This window comes from Tupaia chinensis, unplaced genomic scaffold (assembly GCF_000334495.1).
Source record: "Tupaia chinensis unplaced genomic scaffold, TupChi_1.0 Scaffold000010_1, whole genome shotgun sequence".
Lineage (NCBI taxonomy): Eukaryota > Metazoa > Chordata > Mammalia > Scandentia > Tupaiidae > Tupaia > Tupaia belangeri.
In genome coordinates, this window is record NW_006159440.1 from 4,146,817 (window position 1) to 4,169,205 (window position 22,389).

The 22,389-nt window shown below is 40.3% G+C and overlaps 1 protein-coding gene across 2 annotated transcripts in view; it reads left to right on the forward strand.

The window, feature by feature from the left end:
* Positions 1-343: 343 nt before the first annotated feature.
* The window catches only part of TPK1 (thiamin pyrophosphokinase 1), a 427,050-nt gene continuing 405,004 nt past the window's right edge, over positions 344-22,389 (forward strand). The window contains exons 1-2 of one of the 2 annotated variants that reach the window (XM_006139890.3): positions 344-424; positions 605-663. In XM_006139890.3, the coding sequence (XP_006139952.1) occupies positions 621-663 (43 nt within the window). In that variant the 5' untranslated portion in view covers positions 344-424; positions 605-620. Of the gene's footprint in view, positions 425-448; positions 664-22,389 lie in introns of those variants that run through there. The other variant, XM_006139889.3, reaches the window with a different exon arrangement.

The window sequence follows — 22,389 nt, forward strand, 5'->3', positions numbered from 1 at the left end:
GACCTAGGAGTCCTGGAAAACTTCGGGGGCCGGCTGGCTGCAGGCCAGGTGGGAGGAGGACACGGGGAGTGCGCGCGAGGTTCTGTGCCTAAATGGCGCTCCGCTTCCTGAAGTCGAGGGATGAGGGCTCAGCACACAGCGGTACACCTGGCCCAGACCAGGCCAAGCCGGACGCAGGAGGCGGGAGGGCCGCAGGGACTCAGGCCCGAGGGAACCTCGCACAGGCCGCCGGCCTCCCGGAAGGGGGCGTGGCCTCTTCGCGCCCGGACTTAAACCTGCGGGCGCGCGGCTCCAGGCTCCCCGGCCGAGCGCCGAGCTGTCGATTGCCGTCACTCCTGCCGCCTGCGATCGCCTCGCCCGGCTCTCGGGCCGCCCCTCGTCCCCGGCACCCCAGGCCCCGGATGGTGACGGCGCGCGGAGACAGGTCGGAGGGCGGCCCTGGCTGCTCGCTCCTTCCTGTCCTCGAACCCTGAGGGTCGGGGTCGCCGTCAGCCCCGGAGCTCGCCGCCTGGGCATTGCCGAGAGTCCAGCGGCGAGTGAACCGGCACTCGCGCGGGGTTTTGTCTTGAGAAATTCTAACTTTGCATATCTTTTTTTAATGCAGAGGCCAATAATCCGCTATGGAGCATGCCTTTACCCCGTTGGAGCCTCTGCTGCCCACTGGTACTGTATCTCGCCCCACGTGTTGGTGTCATTGACGTGCCCCGCCCAGAGGCTGAGGACTGGACCTTAGACCCCGGCGGTTTCCAGCCTCTTCTGCCTCTGAGTTCCGAGCCCCGCGCCCCTAAGGCGTGATTACTCAACTTCTCGTGTGGGCCTCAGTTTCCTCATCTGAAGAAAAAGCCCAACTAGTCCTCCTTACCGCAGAGAGTTGTGACCCTGAATGGCCTGATACGTCGTATGTCGTGTGTGGTCCTCCCACCTGGAGCCTGTACTTCTGGCTGGTGGCCTCTGCCAGGGAGCCCGCCTCCCACACCGCAGGGCGCAGGACACGCAGCCTAAAGGCCAGTCTTCCATGCCTACGCACTGCCTTTTTTTTTTCCTTAAGAGGTTTTTGCCTTAAGGCATATGCACTCTCCCGGGAGGCAGAGAGAGGGAAAGTGAGACCTCACTTCTCAGAGGGAATGGCCAGGGCTAATCTCTTCTACTGGTATCTTGGGCATGCATTCATCTACACCTGGAGTGAATTTTAAGCCACCTGCCTGGAACTCTAACCCAGTCAGCGTTATAATCCCTACGCCATTGGCTGACCCTGCACATTGCACAATCCCTTGAGTACCTGAGTTTACCCAATAAAAGATTAGTAAGTGGTTATATTCACCTAAGGATTTTTATTCCTTTCATATTTCAAATTATTGTACTTCACATGGAAGCAGATACAATGATTGTGTTTTTATGAGACAGACTAATTGTTAATAGCATTCTTTCTTGTGTAGTGATCAAGCTGTGTGATCATTTCTTTGATATATTTACCAATTTTTGTGTTTTAATCATATACAACTTGTCACTTTCATAAATTTAGTCAAAGTATATGTTTTTGTTGTTTAATTTTGTTTTATGTCAGCATATTAATTCCTGGATCATGTTTAGGGTTTTGAATTTGATATTGTCAATTACTCCATATCCTGACAGTACTGATGGTGAAACATTCACAAGGTAGCAGTAATAATCGTAAAAACAGTCACTCCTGATTTTCTGGTTATTCAGGCTTACAAGTTTTTCATGCATACCTTTAAATTTTAGGGTACAGGTGAAGTATCCCTGCATCTAATCCCAGTTATTTTTTTCGCTTGATTAAGAGGTTGTATGTTTATTACCATAGGCACTTTTTCAAAAGTTAAGACAAGGCCCGGCAAACACACACATTTTGCAAATTAAGTTTCATAGTTCCCAGCTGTCTAAACATACCAGGACCAACAACATTTCCATGAGAAAAGGTAGGATTCAGGTGACCTGTTGACTTTCAACTTTGTTACTAAGACCTAGGCGCTTTCCAGTCTGAAAATTTCAAATGGTTTGTAGGCTGAGAGAAGTCATCAGAGATAAGCGCTGCGTGATAAATGTTATATTGAGGAATTTGAATCTCTGGGTTTCAATCCTGGTGTTGCTGCCTACTAGTTACGACCTTGAATTTCCAGTTCTTCATCTGTGAAATACATCACAGAGTTATTTGGAGTATAAATGGGTTAATACAGGTCAAGCAGATAGCATCAATAGGTATAAGCTGTTATATTCGGTAGTAAGTCTGGGGAAAACCAAAAGGCAGTTAGATCTCAGTGTCCTGGCTGAAAAGGAAAAGGTTTGGAGTAATAGGAGGAAAGACAACTCCGCCTCTTCTGTTTTCATTAAGCTTACTGGAGAAGGCTTTGACTCTTAAGTGCACATGTTTAAGTGCCACACTAGAGCAGGGCTTGTAGGAGGATGGAGATAGCCTAAATTCCTGTTGTTCCAGTAAAGCTAAGTAGATTGCTGTCTCCTCTCTAGCTTTGGCCTTGAGGCAAGGGCCCTGGACAAATTTATGTTAACTCTAGATATTTATAAGAGACTTGAAGACAGATCTGTTACTATGAGGGACCAGTGCAATGCCTGGCACTATATAGTAACTCAGTAAATACTGAGGTTGACTTTTCATTGGAGGGATCCTTCATCAAACAGACAACACTTACCTAGCAAAGAAGTAGATTTTCTGTTAATAAATTCTACAATTTTAATTTGTTGGCATGATTTATCTGTAATGCTTACTCCGTATTATCCAACACAAACTGGGTCACTTGCCTATCTTGACAAAGCCAAAGGTGACCCACGACCTGGAGTTTTGGTGAAAGTTCAGTTTTATTGGGATGCTGAAAGCAAGGAGAGCAGACAACTGATGCTGCAGGTCTCAAAGACCTGTAGGCATGCATTTTGAAAGACAGAAGGGTGAGGATCTCTGCTGCTTGACTCAAGAGGATGATCATCTTGCGGGTTTTTTGATCTTGACTCAAGAAGATGATCATCTTGTGGGTTTTCTTGATTGGAGGGATATTCAGTAGTCAGGCTTCGAGGGACAATTATGACGTCATACAGTCTCATTCAGTTGGGAGTCTACGTGTTCTCTAGCCTAAGAAACATCTCGAGAATTTTAGTTAAAATCTTTTTCCTTTAAGTGGAGGTTTTGGAACCTTACAGCCTAAATTGATAAATTTACTCGTGTCTCAACTACTCCCTAATAGCTAGTGCCTGCTATGATTTACTCCTTGTTTAGCCTTGGTCCTGTTAATTTCCATTTCTTTTCTGAATAGAAAAAGGGGAGAGCTAGTACCAGGCCCTTTTTGAGGGTCACTACTCAGTTTCATTAGAATAATGGGCAATCCAACAGTAAAGCTGGTTCTCTATAGATTAAGAAGTTGCTAGAAAAGGTATTGTGGACCACCTACTTACTTCTCTGGGATGATGACTAACTCAGAGAAATATGGTATTTAAAACCTCCTTTTGTTATAACTAACGTTACATGTTCATTATTTAAAGAAAAGCACACCTACTTCTCTGGGATGATGACTAACTTGAGAAATATGGTATTTAAAACCTCCTTTTGTTATAACTAACGTTACATGTTCATTATTTAAAGAAAAGCAGATATCTACCCTACAATATGAGAGTTTCCTGTACTTTCTCTTCTAGAAATAACTTGGGTTTTTTATTTTAATAATTTTGCTAGAGGGTGTGTGCACCCACCAGGGAGAGACAGAGAGGGAGAAAGGACCTCCTCCCCACACCTGCTGCCAGGTATATTCACGCCACAATCCCTTCTCTATTTCTCTATTTTACCGGGATTTGGGACACACACATACACACACACATACACACACACACACACACACACATGCCAGAATGACTGCCAAACATCTCAAGCCAACAGTTCCAGGACTCCAACTGCAGGGTGGGCTTGTGAAATCTGACTGCCTGACCAGCTGGCCATGGAGCTGACCCAATTTTGTTTTAAATAAAATGGTTTATTTAGAAAAAAAATTTAGAGAGATTTTTGTTATAGAGTACATGTGCTTGCCAGAATGACAGAGAGACAGATAGAAAGCGAGAAGTCACCCCTCAGGGCTGATGGCCACGCTGTAGTCCCTTCTCCATTCTCCTCTCGGGATCTTGGGTATGCACGCACATGTGCCTGGCATGAGTTTTTTAATTAAAATTTTTTTAATTTTTAATTTTTTCTTTTATTACATTTAATCACATATCTTTACAGTGTATAACATTCCTTTTTCCAGCATGACCCGGAGTGAGTTTTAAGACACCTGGTTCAGGACTCAAACCGTGGTCAACTACGTGGGAGTCCAGCGACGTAACTATTACTGCTGGTCCCTAAAATGGGTTTATGATATAATGTGGTAAATTACTATTTTGGAGGCAATGAGTTAAAAATATAAATACACTTTCCAACACATATCATATGTGTTCTTTTTTTTTTTTTTTTTTTTTTTTTTTGACAGAGTGTAAAGTCCATTCTACTTACCAAAGATTATCTTTCTAAAATTTCTGTTCTGATTGTGTGTGGATAAATATTAAGCAAATTAGTTAAAGGAAGACCAGTTTTACACTCTTTTCTGCCGCCTTTTTATTTACTACTTTATGGTCCATGTGTATAAGTGACCCAAGTTTTTTTTTTTTTTTAATGGGAAGTATAGATTCAAATTAACAAGTCTTAGTAGATACGTAAGTTATTTTAAAATTTTTACTTTTTGTAATCTATAGGGGATATATTTGATCATAATATTTTGCATATTAGTCTGAATAGATCAGTAGGATAAATTTCTAGAAATGAAATTTCTGGGCCAAAGAATATGTTTGCATTTCCAGTTATCAAGAACAACTAGTGTATATCTTTTGGTACTTTGTGCTTTAAGGGATACAAAAGTGAAGTATATGGGCCCTTCTATTCCATATCTGTAATATGAGAATTTCTGGTTTAGTTGGAGAGTCCAGAACCATACAAGATTGAATTTTAGATGCTGAGCAACATATTGTAGAATTTGTATAGAAACTATGGGATCTAGGAGAGGGAGACGAAGGGCAGGCTGGAGTAGACAGAGGCGTCTTGGGAAGAGCACACATCAGCTAGGCCTCCACAGAACCACTGGATTTAAATCGGGAGAGGCACAGGGAGGTTAGAAGATCAGAGGCCTTGAGATGAGCTCAGTGATGCCTCTCTGCAAGGAGATGTTCACACAGAGGTGAGCCAGGGTAGAAGGCACTCTGGGTCGGGGGAAGGGGTGCGGACAGGATTTTGAAAGAATGTGGCTAAGCAGTGAGGGGAAATCAGGTTGTGGGGGACAGAGACATTTATTGTAAAGTAGAAGAATGTTTATGAAAATACAAAACAGTCATTTATAAACCTGAAAACTCAAATTGGGTTGGCCATGCTATGGTTGCACTTTGCTAACCAAATATAGGTTAAATTCCTAGTTTTAAAAAAATTGACACATAAATTTATTTGAGTTAGTTTGATAGTTGATACATAAAGTCCTAATCTTAAAGACCTCCTAGGATTTGATTCCTAATGACTTTTCAGATTACTTAAAAAATTTTTTATTGACATTTAAAATTGTGTGTGTGTCTATATATATGTGTGTGTGTGTGTGTGTGTGTGTGTATGTATATATATATACGTATATATATGTGTATATATATATATATATATATACGTATATATATATATGTATATATAATTTTTTAAATTTATTCGAGGTTGGCCGTGTGGGAGTCCAACGCCCCTACCACCATGCCAGCTGCCAGCCCCAAGATTGTGTATATTTGTGGTATGCAGTATGTTTGATATTTGTATTTGTTGTACACTGGCTCAGTCAAGCTAATTAATATATGCATTACCTCACATATCTTTTTATTTCTTTTTAAGTTTGTTATAGGGTGAGGGCACTGGACAGAGAAAGTAAGAAATCACTTCCCCAGGAATGGCCACGCCACAGTCCTTTCTCCTCCATTCTTCTCTTGGGGCTTTGGTCATGCATTCACACATGCCTAGTATGTTTTTTAAGCCAATAGGTTCAGGATTTGAACCACTCTGGTGACCATGAAAAATCAACCTTCCTTAACCTTTATGCCAGTTGTTGACCCTCACATACTGTTATTGTTTTTTTGTGCTGAGAACATTACAGATCTACTCTCTTAACAGTTTTCAGGTACTCAATATGTTTGTTTCTGTGTTTTTTAATTGCCAGACGGTATATGCTCTTGCTAAAGAGAGGTGGAGAGACAGAGAAAGACAGAAAGGGAGCGAGAGAAAGCATCCCTCGGTGAGGTGTCATGTCTCCATCTCTTTTTTTAAATTAATTAATTAATTAATTTTTTTAGAGGTTTTTGCTATAGGGCACGTGAACTCGCTAGACAGAGAGAGACAGAGATACAGAAAGTGAGAAGTCCCCCCCCCCCCAAAGGGGGATGGCCATGCCGGATTCCCTTCTCCTCCATTCTCCTCTCAGGATCTTGGGCATGCACGCACACGTGCCTGGCGTGAGTTTTAAGCCACCGGGTCCGGGATGGGAACCGTGGTCAACTACATGTGAGTTCAGCAACACAGGCATTACGCTAATGGTTCCTCCATCTCTTTTTATTCTCAATTTTCTTGGGATTTTGAGCACACATGCCTGTTGTGGTTGGGATTTGAACCATGTAGGAGATGGCTCCTTTAACCACTAGGTACGGTGGGTGTGGCCCTTTATACATTGTTTTTAACTGTAGTCCCATGAGGTACCATATTACTTTTTATCATTCACCTCACTTGGCCCACTGAACTGAATTATCCACTGCTTGCTTATGGGAATGTTTGTACTGATTCAGTATTCTTATCTTAGGATCGCTGCTGATGCTTACAATTGTTATTTTTAAATTGTAGTCATTCTTGTACGTGTAGAGAGATATTACTTAGTTTAAATTGTCGTTTCCCTATGACAGGCTCCTTGTCCCATGTTTATTGGTCATTTACATATTTTGGGAAATGTTTTTTTCTATTTCATTTTTCTGTTGGGTGTCTTTTCTATTTTTAAAAATCAATTTGTAGGAGTTCTTTTATATATTCTGGGTAAAATACTTTAAATATTGATTTTTCCATGAATAAAATAAGGAGAAAGGTTGTTGTGAAGATTAGAGAGTACGTATAAAGCATTTCTCATTGTTAACATACATAGTAAGAATCAACATTTTAGCTGTTTTCCCTATCTTTTTAAACTTTTTATTTAAAGGTTTCAATTAGTAAAGAATATTTAACTGCTAAGAACATACTATTGCTGTGTTAAACTTTGTATCTATAGGTGCTTATTCAACATTCTTATACCTGGACTTTTTTGCCTTGTTTTTCAGTGCCTGTGATCATTTCAGTTTTTAGCATGAAGTTTATATTCAGAATTCCATGTTCAAAGCTTTTTTAAAGACAATTTGACTTCTTTGGAACAGTTCATAGCTAAAATAAAGATGAGTCAAGTCTCAGAATCATTACTTTTCCATGTGCTTATTTTACAAACTCTTTTTTTGTTTTTTTGTTTTTTTAAGAGAGATTTTTGCTATAGGGCACATGCACTAGCTGGAGAGACAGAGAGACATAAATTGAGAAATCACATCCCAGGGGGATGACTACGCTGCAATTCCTCCTCTTTTCTTCTCTTGGGATTTAGGACATGCACACACAAATGCATCCAGCATGAATTTTAAGTGTCCAGGTCCGGGATTCGAACTGTCATCCACATGGGAGTCTGGCGACATAACCATTATGCCATCTGCTGGTTCCTATTTTACAAGCACATAAGACACATAACAGTTACAAAGGTTTTAATTGCTAGTTTAATGTAAATTGTTTCTATAATTTTTCCAACTTTATTGAAGTATTACTGACAAAAACTGTGTATAGTGGGACCAGCAGATTGTTTAATGGTTATGTCACTGGAATCCCACATAGCTGACTGTAGTTCAAGTCCCTGACCTGGCGGCTTGAAACTCACACCGTGTGCGTGTGTATGCTTGCATGCCCAAAACCTCAAAAGGAAAATGGAGGAGAAGGAATTGTGGTGTGTCCATCCTCCTGTGGGTTGATTTCTTGCTTTCTGTCTATCTCTTTCTGTGTCTCTGGCAGGTTTACACACACTATAGTTGGGGGAAAAAAACTCTTTAAAGAAAATGTATATACTTTTATCTACAAGATAAAATGAGTGCACTCATTGGATAATGGAGGAATAGTGTTTTGTAAAGTTAGAACAGGGAAATAGAATAATGGAAAAGAGTTGACCAGTTAATCTGGTTACTTCAGGTTACTTCTTTTGTTAAGGTTTAAAGTAGAGAGGACTTAAGAAGCTGACTCAGGCAGACTATAATCTTCTGTTTTTTAGGGAAAACTGATCTCTGAAAATCTTACCTGTTTACGTAAGGTTTCTGCTTTATAATGTGAAATGTAGCAGGAGCGAGTCCATTTTGTATTGGTCTTATCTATTGGGACTTAGTGCAGGAGCTCAGTCCAAAACAATAATTTTAACAGATGGCTACTTATTTTAGTAAAAGTGGGCAGTCTAGTTAGTTGAAACAGTAGGTAACTCTCGCAGAACTATTCTCTTCAATGCTGTATTTTGTATTTTTCTTTAATCTTGTTGGAAATTTAATTTATAGATAATGTGGATTATTAATAGTAGACACACTTTTTTGGTGCCTCAGAAGTGGTAAAGAATCTGGGACTATCTCGTTAAGTATAGCATTAATGCCATTTCTTATATTTTTAGACACAATTTTTATTGAAAATATATGATTAAATTCACAAAGAGCTTAATAACAACTGAGGACGGATATTAGCATTCCCTGATTTACCACTGGCTAATTTGGAAATCTGTAGGTAATCTGTACTCAAGTTCTGACTCCTTTATAATGGTAAATCTGTACTGGTCACCTAGCAATAGACTTTTCAAGAACCTCTGTGATGAAGTTCATATATACCACACAGAGTCCTGAACTGTTAACTCCAGTCTTTAATCCCTACTCAGCATATATTGGTAAGAGTGACGTAAGGGTAGGTTTGGATCACGTGCCTTTTTTTTTTTTTTTTAAAGAATTCTTTCTTCATTTAATTCCATTTGTTATCATTTTAATTTGACCAGAGAGAGAGAAAGGGAAAGCAAGAAAGCAAGCCACTAGGTCCAGGACTTGAACTGCTCTTGGTCAAGTGGGAATCCAGTGCCTTTAACCACCACACCACCTGGTGGCACTAGGGTCATGTGCATTAAAGTATTTTTAAAAATAGTAAAAAATGCTTCAATAAATGGTAACATATTTCTTGTTTATATCTCCTGACCACCTGAGCACACTTGTTTCTGATTCTGTTTTCTACATATCTGCTGCCCATGAGCTACCAGTGGTTACTGGGCACCTGAAACATGGCTAGTGTGACCGAAGAAGTGAGTTTGTAGTTTGATATAATTTGAGTAAAACTTAGTTACTGGAAAATTTTTAAATATTTAGAGCAGTGTATTAGTTTGCTAGAGCTGCTATAGCTAAGTGCCACAGACTTGGGGCTTAAACAGTAGAATTTTGTTTTCTCAGAATTCCAGAGGCTGGGAATCCAAGATTAGGGTGTCTCGGTTTGGTCGGTTTTTCCTAAGGCCTCTCCTGGTCTTGTTGCTGGCGTCTTCTTCTGTGTCCTCACATGGTCTGTATCTTTACTAATTTCTTGTTCTTATAAAAATGCCAGTCATAATATTGATAGACCAGGGGTCTATCCATGACCTCATTTTAAGGCCGATCTGAAAATACAGCCATATTCTGAAGTACTGGGAGTGAGGACTTCATACATATTTGGAAGGGATACCGATCTGCTCACAAGTGGGTATGTCACTTTGTTTCTTCAGCTGGAAATTTTATTTTTGGAGAGGTTTTTGCTGTAGGGTGCGTGTGCTCGCCAGAAAGACAGAGAGACAGAAAGCAAGAAATCACCCCCCAGGGGGGAAGGCCACGCTGCAATCTCTTCTCCTCCATTCTCCTCTTGGGATCTTGGGCATGCACGCACACGTGCCCGGCGTGAGTTTAAGGCACCAGGTCCCTGACTCGAACCGCGGTCGACTACATGGGAGTCCAGCGACATAGCCATTATTCTAATTGCTGGTCCCCAGCTGTAAATTTTTAAAAGAATGGGTTTGTATTTCAGTATTCCCATTATTACTAAATAAGGGAGTTTTAATGTTATTCCTGTAGAATATAGTTGGCATATCAATATATTTTGGTCTTACTGAATTCTGTTGTATATCTATAAAATTTTTCTGTTCCTTTGACACTTTGAGTGTCCATTAGGGCTACATTCCAGAAGATTCTGCAGGAAAAAAAGAAAGGATTGACAAGCTTCATTGTAACATATGTAAATTGTTATTTTGACCTACAATCAGCATAAGCAGTAATTCCGTAACTTACTTTTTTTGTACTAAATCTTCAAATTTCAATATGTTGTTCATATTTCCATCATCTCAATTCAGATGTAAATTTTTGTTAAATATACTTGATCTATATTTAGTTTGTGATTATTTGTCAATTTTTTTTAATTCTTATCAATGAGGAGCAATTCATATACCATCATGAATAAACTTTGTAGACAGAGAAAAAAATACTCCTTTTCTGGGCCAGCAGGTGGTGTGGAGGTTAAGGCACTAGAGGGATCCAGCCCACATGGCTGGTTGCGTGGTTCAAGTCCCTGACTCGGCCTCTTGAAAATCTCACTAAGTGGATTGCACTGGCCCGAAATCCTGAGATCATCGCACCCCCAGTGGGCGATTTCTCACTTTCTCTCTTTCTCATACATGTGCCTTATAGCAACAACTGGAAAAAAAAATTCTTCGTCCAAGTAAAGCTTTGGAAATGTGTATTAGAGGTAGAACTATGGTTAAAACCTGGGTTTTATAATTATGTATGACCCCCTAATATCAACACGGCTTCTTTTTATTGTTGTTCATATTAAAACAGTATCCGTGCTTTGAAACTTAGAAAACTTGCAGTTTTTTTGTTGTTTTCCCTTTTGGTCTTTTTTCTTTCTTTCTTTGAGTAGGGTGTGTGGGCTCGCCAGAGACAGAAAGCAAGAAATCACCCACTGGGTGGATGATCATGCTGCAATCTCCCTTCTTCATTCTCCTCTCAGGATCTCCGGCTTGCATACACATGTGCCCAATGTGATGTTTAAGCAACTGGATCTGGGACTTGAATCATGGTTAACTATGTTGGAGTCCAGCAGCATCACCATTATGGCATCTGCTGGTCCCTTGGTTCGTTTTTATAGACACTTTCATCTCTGTGGCATGGTGAAGAAACCTTTCACTAAAGCTGATACCTAAGGATTGTGATATTTTTGTTACGGGAAATTATCTAAAATAACCTAAAAAGTAGAGTAGTAGATTTTAGTTTCAAGGGTAAATCCTTTTCCTTTACTTTCCTGCGCAATCAGAAATCCATCCCAAGTCTTCAGGTTTCCCAAATGTTTGTGGGGAATGTACTGCTCTGACTGTTGGTTTTCTCCTTGTTGTTTAACTCTTAATTGTTGGAGTCCTCTGTTTTATTCCCTTCAACATATTTCTGATTTTCTAAGACTTGCTGCCATTAACAACCCTCCACTTTGTGTTTGGTATAGTGTAACTTTTCTCTGTATTTTGTTTGGACTTTGTATTTATTTTAAAATGTTAATCCTTTTTTTTCTCCTTTTAAAATTCATAACAGAGTATGTACATGCCCATGAGAGAGAGAGAGACAGAGATATGAGCGTCCTCCATGGGGTCTGATCAGGCCTTGATCCCCCGTATCCAGTCCTCCAGCCCTTTGGATCTTGGACAGTTGTGTGCCTGCCTGCCATAGCTCAGGCTGACCAGGGCCAGGAGTTCTTCCCCCCGCCCTCCAGAGGATTTTGCCATAGGGTGCATGTGCTGGCAGGGGTCTGGGATGGGGGGGAGGGGCAGACAGAGGCAGAGAGGGAAAGTGAGAAATCACCCCCAAGGGTAGATAGCCATGCTGTAATCCCTTTTCCTTCATTCTCCTCCTGGGATCTTGGGCACACATGCACACGTGCCTGGCATGATTTTCAAGCCACCAAGTCCAGGACTTGAACTGCAGTTGACCATGTGGGAATTCAGTGACATAACCACTACACCATCTGCTAGTCCCCTGGGCTAGAAATTCTAACTGTGACCTCCACGTGGGATTTGTCTTCTGTTCAGCAACTAGTACCATGAAGCTGGTCACAATTTCTGTATTTACCTTAATTCTTTTGTACTTTTATTTTGTTATATTTGATGTTTTGGCTCATTTTTATTATTAATAGTCAGATTGTTTCTTTTGCTTTAAGTAATCTCCCATTAACTTTATAATCCATCTTTTTTATGTCATCTCCATGAAAATCAGTTTCTTGTGCTTCTGTGGTATTTAGTCTCCGTGACACCCCCCATCTTTCTATATTAGCATTTTTCTTTAAAGAAGTATTTTATTTAAATTTTATTTATTATTATCATTATTATTTTCCAGTTTGATCAGAGAGAGAGAGGAAGTGAGAAAGCAAGCCACCAGGTCCAAGACTTGAACAGTGGTCGATCATGTGGGAGTCCAGTACCTTTAACCACCATGCCACTTGCTGGCACCTCTATATTAGCATTTTAATAGCTACATGCTTTTAGAAACTAAAGCTGCTAAAGTGAGTTTAAAAATAATCGTATATCTTTTTAAAAAATATCTTGTAAATTGATAGTTTACAACATTATTAACAAGAATGATATTCATTTAAATGAAACAATTAAAAATAATGGCCACAAAACTAAAGCTCATTTCCTTCCCCAGGTACATGTATACCCCTCATCCCTAAGTTTTTTATTTTTATTTTTTTAAAGAGAATTTTGCTATAGGGTGCACGAGCTCACAAAAAAAAAAAAAAAAAAAGAAAGACAGAATGTGAGCTATCGCCTCCCAGTGGGGACATAACTATTATGCTGTCTACTGGTCCCATCCCCAAGTTTTAATATCCCCAGTGCCAGTATTTTATGACTCTTATCAGTCCCCCTGCTATGCCTCCCCTGAATCTGGATTTTAATACATTAACACTAGATGTCTTTTGAGGTATTTTAGGAAAATGAGGTGTGATTATGTATTAACTTCCCATCAAATGGATTTTATTATCTTTCCTTTTTTGGAGTTAAATCCATTTGAAGGAGTTATTTGTTGTAAGTGGTGAACAGATGCTCAAACAAATGAGTTTCAGTCTGAGAGTATTCTTGTGTTTTCTTTCTTTCTTTTCTTTTTTTTTTTTTCTTTTCCCACATGGTTTTCTTTGAAGGTATTCATATTTCCACAGTGGAATAGTTTATTGGTATGACTTCCAATGAATTTAACCTTTTGATTTCTCTTAGGTACTGTGTAAGATTTTGGCTTCCTGACCCAATTGTTCTGGCAAACTTTCTTTTTTCAAAGTAGGAAAACTTACAGTTTCTTCTTATTGTGAAAAGCACAATACTGGGATAGTGAATCCTACAGATGGCTAGGAGGCTGGAGGAGAAATCCGTACTGGTCCCAGTGTATGTCATCATTAGTGCTTCTCTCAGTTTACCTCTGGCTTTCTTGTTTGAACATGTTTAGGTAGCTCAGTTTTACTGAGAATACGTAGTCTACTGTTAGGAGATAGATTATTTAAAATGTGTATTTCAAATAAGCTTAAATTTACCTTTAGTTTGTTTTATTTCCAACTTCAGTATCATAGATGACCTTTACTTGCTTCTTTTATTTATTTTCTTTAAGAGATGTTTGCTATAGGGTGTGTGCCCTCAATGGAAAGACAAAGAGAGACAGAAAGCGAGAAATCACCCCCCATGGGGGATGGCCATACTGCATTCCCTTCTCCTCCATTCTCCTCTTGGGATTTTGGGCATGCACGCACACACACATGCCTGGCATGAGTTTAAGCCTTTGGGTCTGGGACTGTGTTTGACTACGTGGGAGTCCAGAAACATAACCATTACGCCATCTACTGATCCCACTTTACTTCTTCTTAATTGCACTTCAACTGCTTAAAACATTTTTCCTTTTTTCCCCTCTCTTCCCAGGCTAAATCTTATAGTCTTTGCTTGAACCATTATCTGAGTGTCTGCCTGACATGTCCCAGATCTATTGTAGACCTTAGAAGACATATCAACAATTTTCTTTACATTTCAGACCTTCCAGATCCACCATCTCAACATAGGGGTGAGAATCTACAAGGAAGATCAAATGTTCTCAACAATGCCTCTTTTCCATGATTCTAAGTTGCAGCCTCTAAGGATATTGAGTATCTGAAACGGAGAGTCTTGATAAATTAGCAGAGGAAATAGCACTTTAGGATTAAAAAGACCCACGGGTGAGGGTGGGCAGCAGATAGGGTAGAGTTTTTTTGTTTGTTTGTCTTTTGTTTGTTTTTATTTTTTTAAAATTTATTTATTTACTTTCATTCACTATGCATCATTACAGCATACAAAATGAGATTTTCTATCCAGAGTACACTGTATATTGGCTCAATTAAACACATCAACATATATGTTATCATCAACAAATAATTTTCCATTTCTTGTTTCCTGTGTGTTTCACCTTTTTTCCCATCCTTGATTCCCTCTTACCCTCTGCCATCTCCCACTCCCCTCCCACACTGTCTCTGGTATCTATGTTCGCTTTCTATACTTTTCCCCCCACATTTTAGTGAGTCACTAAAGATCTTAATTACTCTAAATATTTTCATAGTAAGCATAGCTGATATATTCATTTCCTTGAACACAAGTCCAACTTTAGGCATAAGCCTCGGTGAGTAGAATGAACATCCTATAAAGTAGCACCTAGCTGGGGCTATATATCTTACTGTAGTCATCGGATAGGTATTTTTAATGCATTTTGTTTGTTTGTTTGTTTCAACAAAAAGTTTTAGGTTTTTTTTTTTTTTTTTCTGAACATTTATTTTTAACTTAATTTACATTCATTCCCTAAGCATCGTCATAGCATAGGGTAGAGTTTAAGGTGGTTGGATTCTACCTGTCCAAATACCCAGCATGAGTTCGGGACCTGGTAGCTTGAGAAACATGTGCACATATACTTGCATGCCCAAAATCCCAAGAGGAGAATGGAGGAGAAAGGATTGTGGTGTAACCATCCCCTCTGGGGATGCCTTTTCGCTTTCCCCTATGTTTGTCTCTCTCCAGCTAGCACACATATCCTGTAGCAAAACAAAACAAAACGAAAACTCAAAAGAAGAACCAAAAAAACAAACAACAAAAAACCCCAGGAAAATGGAACTTTACATACCTTTGTTTACATTGACACTTCTTTATATGGTACTCTAAAAACCTGAGGATGCAAATCGAAATCCCAGACCAGTGGCTTTGGCATGTGAGGCTGAGGGGGTGGGGCATGTAAGAAATGTAGACTGTCAGGCTTCACTTTAGACTGACAATAAAAATTTGCTTTGTAATTTAAACATTGTTATTTATTTATTTTTAAGTTTTTTTTTGGAGAGATTTTCACTGTAGGGCGCGTGCGCTCGCCAGACAGAGAGAGACATAGAGACAGAAAGTGAGAAATCACCCCCCAGGGGAGATGGCCATGCCGCAATCCCTTCTCCTCCATTCTCCTCTCGGGATCTTGGGCACGCACGCACACGCGCCCAGCATGAGTTTTTAAGCAGCCAGGTCCGGGACACGAACCGCGGTCAACTATGTGGGAGTCCAGCGACATAGCCATTACGCTAACTGCTGGTTCCCTTTATTTTTAAGTTTTTGCCATAGGATACGTGCATTTGCCAGGGACAGATAGTGAGAAGGAAAGTGAGAAATCACCCCCCAGGGGAGATGGCCGTGTTGTAATCCCGTTCCCGTTCTCCTGGGATTTTGGACTTGTACACGTGCTCAGTGTGATTTTTCATACTGCCAGGTCTGGGACTCGAACCACCATTGGCTATACCCAGCACCTTAACCACTATGTCACCTGCTGGTCCTACAATTTTTAAAATTTTTATGAGACAGAAAGGGTAGAGAGAGCATTTTCACAGATCTTACCATTCATAGTCCTCCTACCCTGGTCTCTTATTTAGCTAGGACTGTAGGAGTGCATCTCCAGGTCTTGTCTTTTTACGTTGGGCCAGGAGTGGATTACACAGCAGTTTCCTTTTACTATACACTATGGCTAGGCCAGACTCTATATCTTAAGAAGGCCTTCAGGTCAGTCTTAGCTTAAAAATTTAGAAGCACTAGCCTAAAAGCCACCCCAGATTCGTTTTAAAAATAATTAAAAACCCTGAGACCAGCAAGTGGTTTAATGGTTACTCAACTGGACTCCCACCTGGCTAACCACGGTTTCTAGTCCCAGACTTGGCAGCTTGAAACTCACGCCAAGTACGTGTGTGTGGGACCCCAAAATCTCAAGAAGGGAATGGAAGAGAAGGGATTGTGGCGTGGTCATCCCCTCTGGGGATGATTTCATACTTTCTGTCTCCCTGCAGGTACAATCCCTTCAGCAAAAATCACTCTGAAAAGAAATTTAAAATCCATCACATTTAATGATGATAAACATAATTATCTGGAAATCCTTTTAAGCTAGCTATGCCCAGTGGTTTTCTTTTTTCAGCTTTATCGCTGTTGTGGAAGTGTGATAATGTGTTCAGCACATATCACTGGCAGAGGGTGGCTTACCTGTGTGTAACGTGGCAGTAACTTTCTCTGCACCAACGACATCTGAGATGCACGTGCTCTTTGCTGGTACTTGGTGTGCTTCTCAAAATGTGTTGGTGTGATTCTGACATTTTTGAATCAATATAGTGGAATTTAACTGGAGCTTGTCTAATAATTTTTAGTCTTGAGTTTTGGAGAAGTAACTAAAATTTTCCTATGTAATCATTGGCTGAGAAATAATATAAGATACATACAGTTTGGTTATATAAAGCAACATTAGTTATTTTGGGGAAATGTTAACTAGAGGGGTGTTCTGCAAATTATGCCTGTGTAGGCATTTCAGTTCATGAGGATTCCTTTACAAAGGAGACATCTGTATGTACTTGCAGAAGTTGCTTAAAGTCAAAGGAAATAGTCACACCACGTTCTCCCTCTCAGTGATATCCTTCTAATAAGTGAATCCATGGCTTTCCTTTTGGAGAGTGGAGTTCTGAAGTTCAAAGTCAATAAGACTTTCTGGCCTCACTTCTGTGTTTAATCAGTCAGGAATCTGAAGTGGTGGTTGTAAGTGACAAAACTATTCCATCTGAAAATGGTATCAAAATTGCCTCTTCATGGTAAATACCTAATACTTATTTCATTTCTGTAGAGGAATCATATTCATTCATGTATTTTTAGGATGCATAACATGACCCCTTGTGCTAACATTGAGTGCCTGCTGTGCACGGGGCATTATACTGAATCCAGGCAGTTGAAATCCTTGGTCCAGGCCTTCACAGAGATTATTGCCTGATAGGGCAGATGGGTACACAATTCAGAAATGACAGTAAGACACTCCTCAATTAACGATCCAGTTCCATTCCTACTACCATCTTTAAGTGAACTGCTTGATAAGCGAAGAGCTTAAAGGCTGATGTCTTGTGGTGTATTGTGATTCCATAGGGTATGTGTTTTTCAATAGATATTACATAATAACACCACACTAGAATAATGTCATTGGGTCCATACAAAAAGCATACATTAGATAAGCAACAGAAGGCAACACAGTGCAATAATATAAATCTGAGTTAATTATTTTATTCTGAATACTACTATGGAAGCGTGATACAGTACAGATTTATAAATGAAATATGTAGTCTTGCATGACTGCAGACACTTCACATAGTATATATTGACCAAGACAGTGGGATGGAGACAAGGACTGAGAAGGGATTCCCAAGACTTATATAGACTGAGAAAAGGGATTTCCCCTCCTTCTCTGTTAGAGAACTAGCCCAAATTCCAAGGCCGTGAAACAGGTAGGTCATTAAGTGAGGAGTGACAACAGTGTGAAGAAATAACACACACAAATCCCTAGACTCACGTGGAATCGATTTGGGAGCTTTTGAGGGCTTCTGGAAGGAAGAATATTTAAGCTGGGAAAGCCTACTTAAATTGTCTCAAACTTTTAAATTTTTATAATTTACACTGTGAGATGTTTATCCATACCTTAGGAAATGGATCTAGGATAGGAATCTCACCCCCTTAATGTCTCCTTGAGGTGACTGTGTGTCACTAGGAACTACAGGTTGTTGGGGAGAGAATTGTTGTCATCAGCAGTTGATTTCAGCCTATTCTTTGTTACCTCTGATCTGATTTAGCTTCTGGGAGAGACCCCAAACCTCAAGGAGGAGGTGAAATGAACTTCTAGTGCCATTTGGATTTCTTCACTTGTTTTATAAAAAGTGAAGTGGATATAGTAATCAGTAACTTTACATTGAGGCAACAATGACAAAGCTTTATGCATTTTAATTTCCATATGCTCTATTTCCATGTGCTAAGTATTATCTTCTAACAATAGAAACTCAAAATAACTTTTTTTCTCCACAATTTAAGCTTTTAAAATGACAACTTTAAAAGTTCTATTCTTTTTGGGAATGGAATAGGTAGGTTTAGGATTGATAAGATAGCCAAGGGATGGACAGTGAAAGAAGCTCATATAGAATTGAAAGGCTGGGAACATTGGCATAGAAACACCAGTACAGAGTAGGACTGGGGAAAATGAGATGCTGACAGGAATTTCCAGGTGTCTAGTGCCCCAGCTCATTCAGAGTTTTCAAAACCACAGTAGTTTGGGAGTGGGATGTCTGTTGGAAAGTAAAGTCTAGTTTTCCTTCGAAACAATAAAATATAATAGCTTACTTCTTTCATTTCTGCTGTCTCTTTCTTGATCCAAATTACTATTATCATAGGAACAATTAGTTTCCAAAAGTTCTCTCTAGCTTATCAGCTGACTGGAATTAGTGTTTTCTGTTTCGGTGGATCTGTTAGAATATGGCTGCACTAATGCCTGTTGACAAAAAAACGCAAAGGAAAGGAGCTCTGAGCACATCAACTCGTAGTAACAACGTTCACAGAAACTGGTGACTGTAGTCGACGTGTGTGTTGGACTGTGACATTAGATAACTGAGAAAGGATTATGCACACTGCAATGCTGTACACTCGAAACCTATCATAAATTGAACCTTCCTGTTACCATTAGGAGATGAGTAATTGTTTTCACTTTCCAGGTAAGAACAATACATGAGATAATATCTGACATTACACTTGCTTTTGCCCTTCTACTGTTTTTTGAAGTGTAAATGACCTATGTTTAGTTGCTCTTTTTGTTGTGAAATTGAATCATTTTCATGGCATCAAAGAGTTAGAGCTGCTAAGACTATTAAACAGACACAGAAGCACAACTCATTTAATAAGTGAGCGATGGCTGAACTCTGCAAGGAATTTCTGCTCCCTTGTTCCACACTATTTGAGTCATGTTTGAGCTGCCTAAACTCACTGTTACTCGTTTTTATGTGTTTATTTTTGCATAATAAGAATGATTATGGGGACAGCAGATGGCATAATGGTTATGTCACTAGACTCCCACATAGTCGGCCAGGGTTTGAGTCCCGGATCTAGGGGCTTAAACACATGCTGGGTGCGTGTGCAAGCATGCCCAAGGTCCCAAGGGGAGAATGGAAGAGAAGGGGTTGTGGCGTGGCCATCCCCTCGGGGGCTGATTTCTTGCTTTCTGTCTCTCTGTCTCTGGCGAGTACGCATGCCTTACAGTGAAAATCTTTCTCAAGAATAAAAAAAAGAATGATCATGGGTGTTAGTAAGAACTTCCTGTGTACAAGGAGCTATCACAAGTGTTTTCCGTGTATTATCTTATTGTTCTTACAACTTTTTTTTTTTGGAGAGATTTTCACTACAGGGCGCATGCACTTGCCAGCCAGACAGAGACATAGAGACAGAAAGCGAGAAATCGCCCCCCAGGGGGGATGGTCACGCTGCAATCCCTTCTCCTCCATTCTTCTCTCGGGATCTTGGGCATGCACCCACACACGCCCAACGTGAGTTTTAAGCCACCGGGTCCAGGACGCGTACTGTGGTTGACTACGTGGGAGTCCAGCGACATAGCCATTACGCTAACTGTTGGTTCCCCTTACAACTTTTCTTGAAAGAAATATACTGTTGTTTCTGTTTTAGAGATGGGGATACTGAGGTACAGGGAGGTTGACTATTTGACCCAAGTTCACACATCTAGTAAGTAACGGAGTCAGGGCTGAGGCCTAAGCCATCTGGCTTTGGGTAACCAGCACACAGTACTGATTTCGTAGGTATATGTGTGGAATAACTGATAAAGTTTTACTGTTTCTCTTTTTAAAATGATGTTTCTCATCTCTGCATCTCTTCTCTCTGAGACTACTATAAATGCATTCTCGTTCTGACCCATGAGACCATTAGTGTCCTAAGTTGGAAAACTGTACATTGGTTAGGAATGAATTTGGGTGTAAGTAATAGAAAAACTCATCTTGGGTTAGGTAAACATTTAAATTTTTTTTTTTTTTTTTTTTTTTTTTTTTTGCCAGAGGGTACCTGTGCTCTCCAGAGAGATACTGAGAGAAAAGAAGTAGAAAGCACCAGCCCCGCAAAGCGGTCACAGTGCAGTCCTTCTCCTTTAATTTCTACAATCTGAGGAAATTTGGGGCATACACTCACACATACCTGGCATGTGTTGCAAGCTGCCAGGGGAGAAATTTGATCCAGAGTGGACCATGTGAGAGCTATTTGCTTTAACCACTGGGCCATGGGGCCAACACTTTTTTCCCCCTTTTTTAGTTTTTAGATTATCAAAGGTTGTGATAATCTAAAAAAGAGAGTGAACAGGGGACCAGCAGTTAGTGTAAAGGCTATGTCGCTGGACTCCCACGTAGTTGACTGTGGTTCGCGTCCCGGACCCGGTGGCTTAAAACTCACGCTGGGCATGTGTGCGTGCGTGCCCAAGATCCAGAGAGGAGAATGGAGGAGAAGGGATTGCGGCGTGGCCATCCCCCCTGGGGGGTGATTTCTCGTTTTCTGTCTCTCTGTCTCTCTCTCTCTGTCTGGTGAGTGCACGCGCCCTATAGCAAAAACCTCTCAAAAAAAAAAAAAAAAGTGAACAGGAGAGAAAAAACGCCAGTGGGATGCATTTATACTGCATTTCCTTCTCCAGTTCTCCAGCCTGTCAAAGTTTTGAGTACATACATCTGGAGTGTTTTCTAAGCCATTGGGATTTGAACTGTTGTTGGCTTTATGGGATCTGGCTTCATTAACCAGTAGGCTGTTGGGTTGGCTCTGAAATTTATTTCTCTTAAGTGGTAAGCTTGGAGGTAGGTCAGCTGGGGCTGGTACAGCTATAGAACTGTTGCCAGGAACGCAGACTGGCTTGGTGCACATGGTCTTCCAATAAGCACCAGTAAGCAAGGTGCTTATTCCAACTCCAGGTATCAAATACACCTTCCAACCAGGAAGGAAAAGTATGGAGAGATTTTACTGGCCATGCCAGTATGGTTTATCCTTTTATATCAGAAGAGAAAAAACTTTTCCAGGTCTACATAATTGACTTCTGTTTTATATATTATTGACAAGAACGAGGTCACAGGGCCATTTTCTAGATACCAGGCCCATAGAGAAACACCGTCATGACCGGCCTAACAATTCATTTCCCAGACTGGATGGGGGCTAATGACCACCTACCTAAACTGAGGTTGTACTGACAGAGAAGTTTGATGGGATGGTTGTGGAGGCAGTGGGCAAAATTGGCCACAAGAATGCTTCTGGGAACTCTAGCCCAAGACTTCAGGTTTGGAATTATTGTGGACTTGCTTTTAGGCAGGATAGAAGTGCTGTAGTCCCAGTGCAAGTTTCCAAGATATACTTGCCATCTTTGATCTCAGAAGCGATTCTTTTTTTTTTTTTTTTAGTGAAGGTTTTTTTATGATACTCCCAGGAGTCTAGTTTCCAGAGACCTGGGAGTTTGCTTTCTGCTCCTTTTTTATTGGAGCATTGTACTTGAAAATTGGTCTTGGGGTTACCTTTGTTCATTGCTACTGTGCTGCCAGTTGCCTCAATGCCATCTCAGTGGGTAGTCAGGAAGCATACAGATCTGGGTTTCTGTATGTCTCTAACGATGTGTATGCACATGCATGTGTGTGTGTGTGTGTATATATATATATATATATATAATTGTTTTCATATATTTGGATTTTAATCCAATTTTCACAGAGTTCAGTTTTTTAAAGTTTCTTTCCCAAGCAAGACAGAGGTGAACAGAGAGATAGGATTTCCAACAAGATCTTACTATATTTGTTCAATTACCAGAGGGCATGCACATTCTCCAGAGAGAGATAGGGAGAAAGCACCCCAC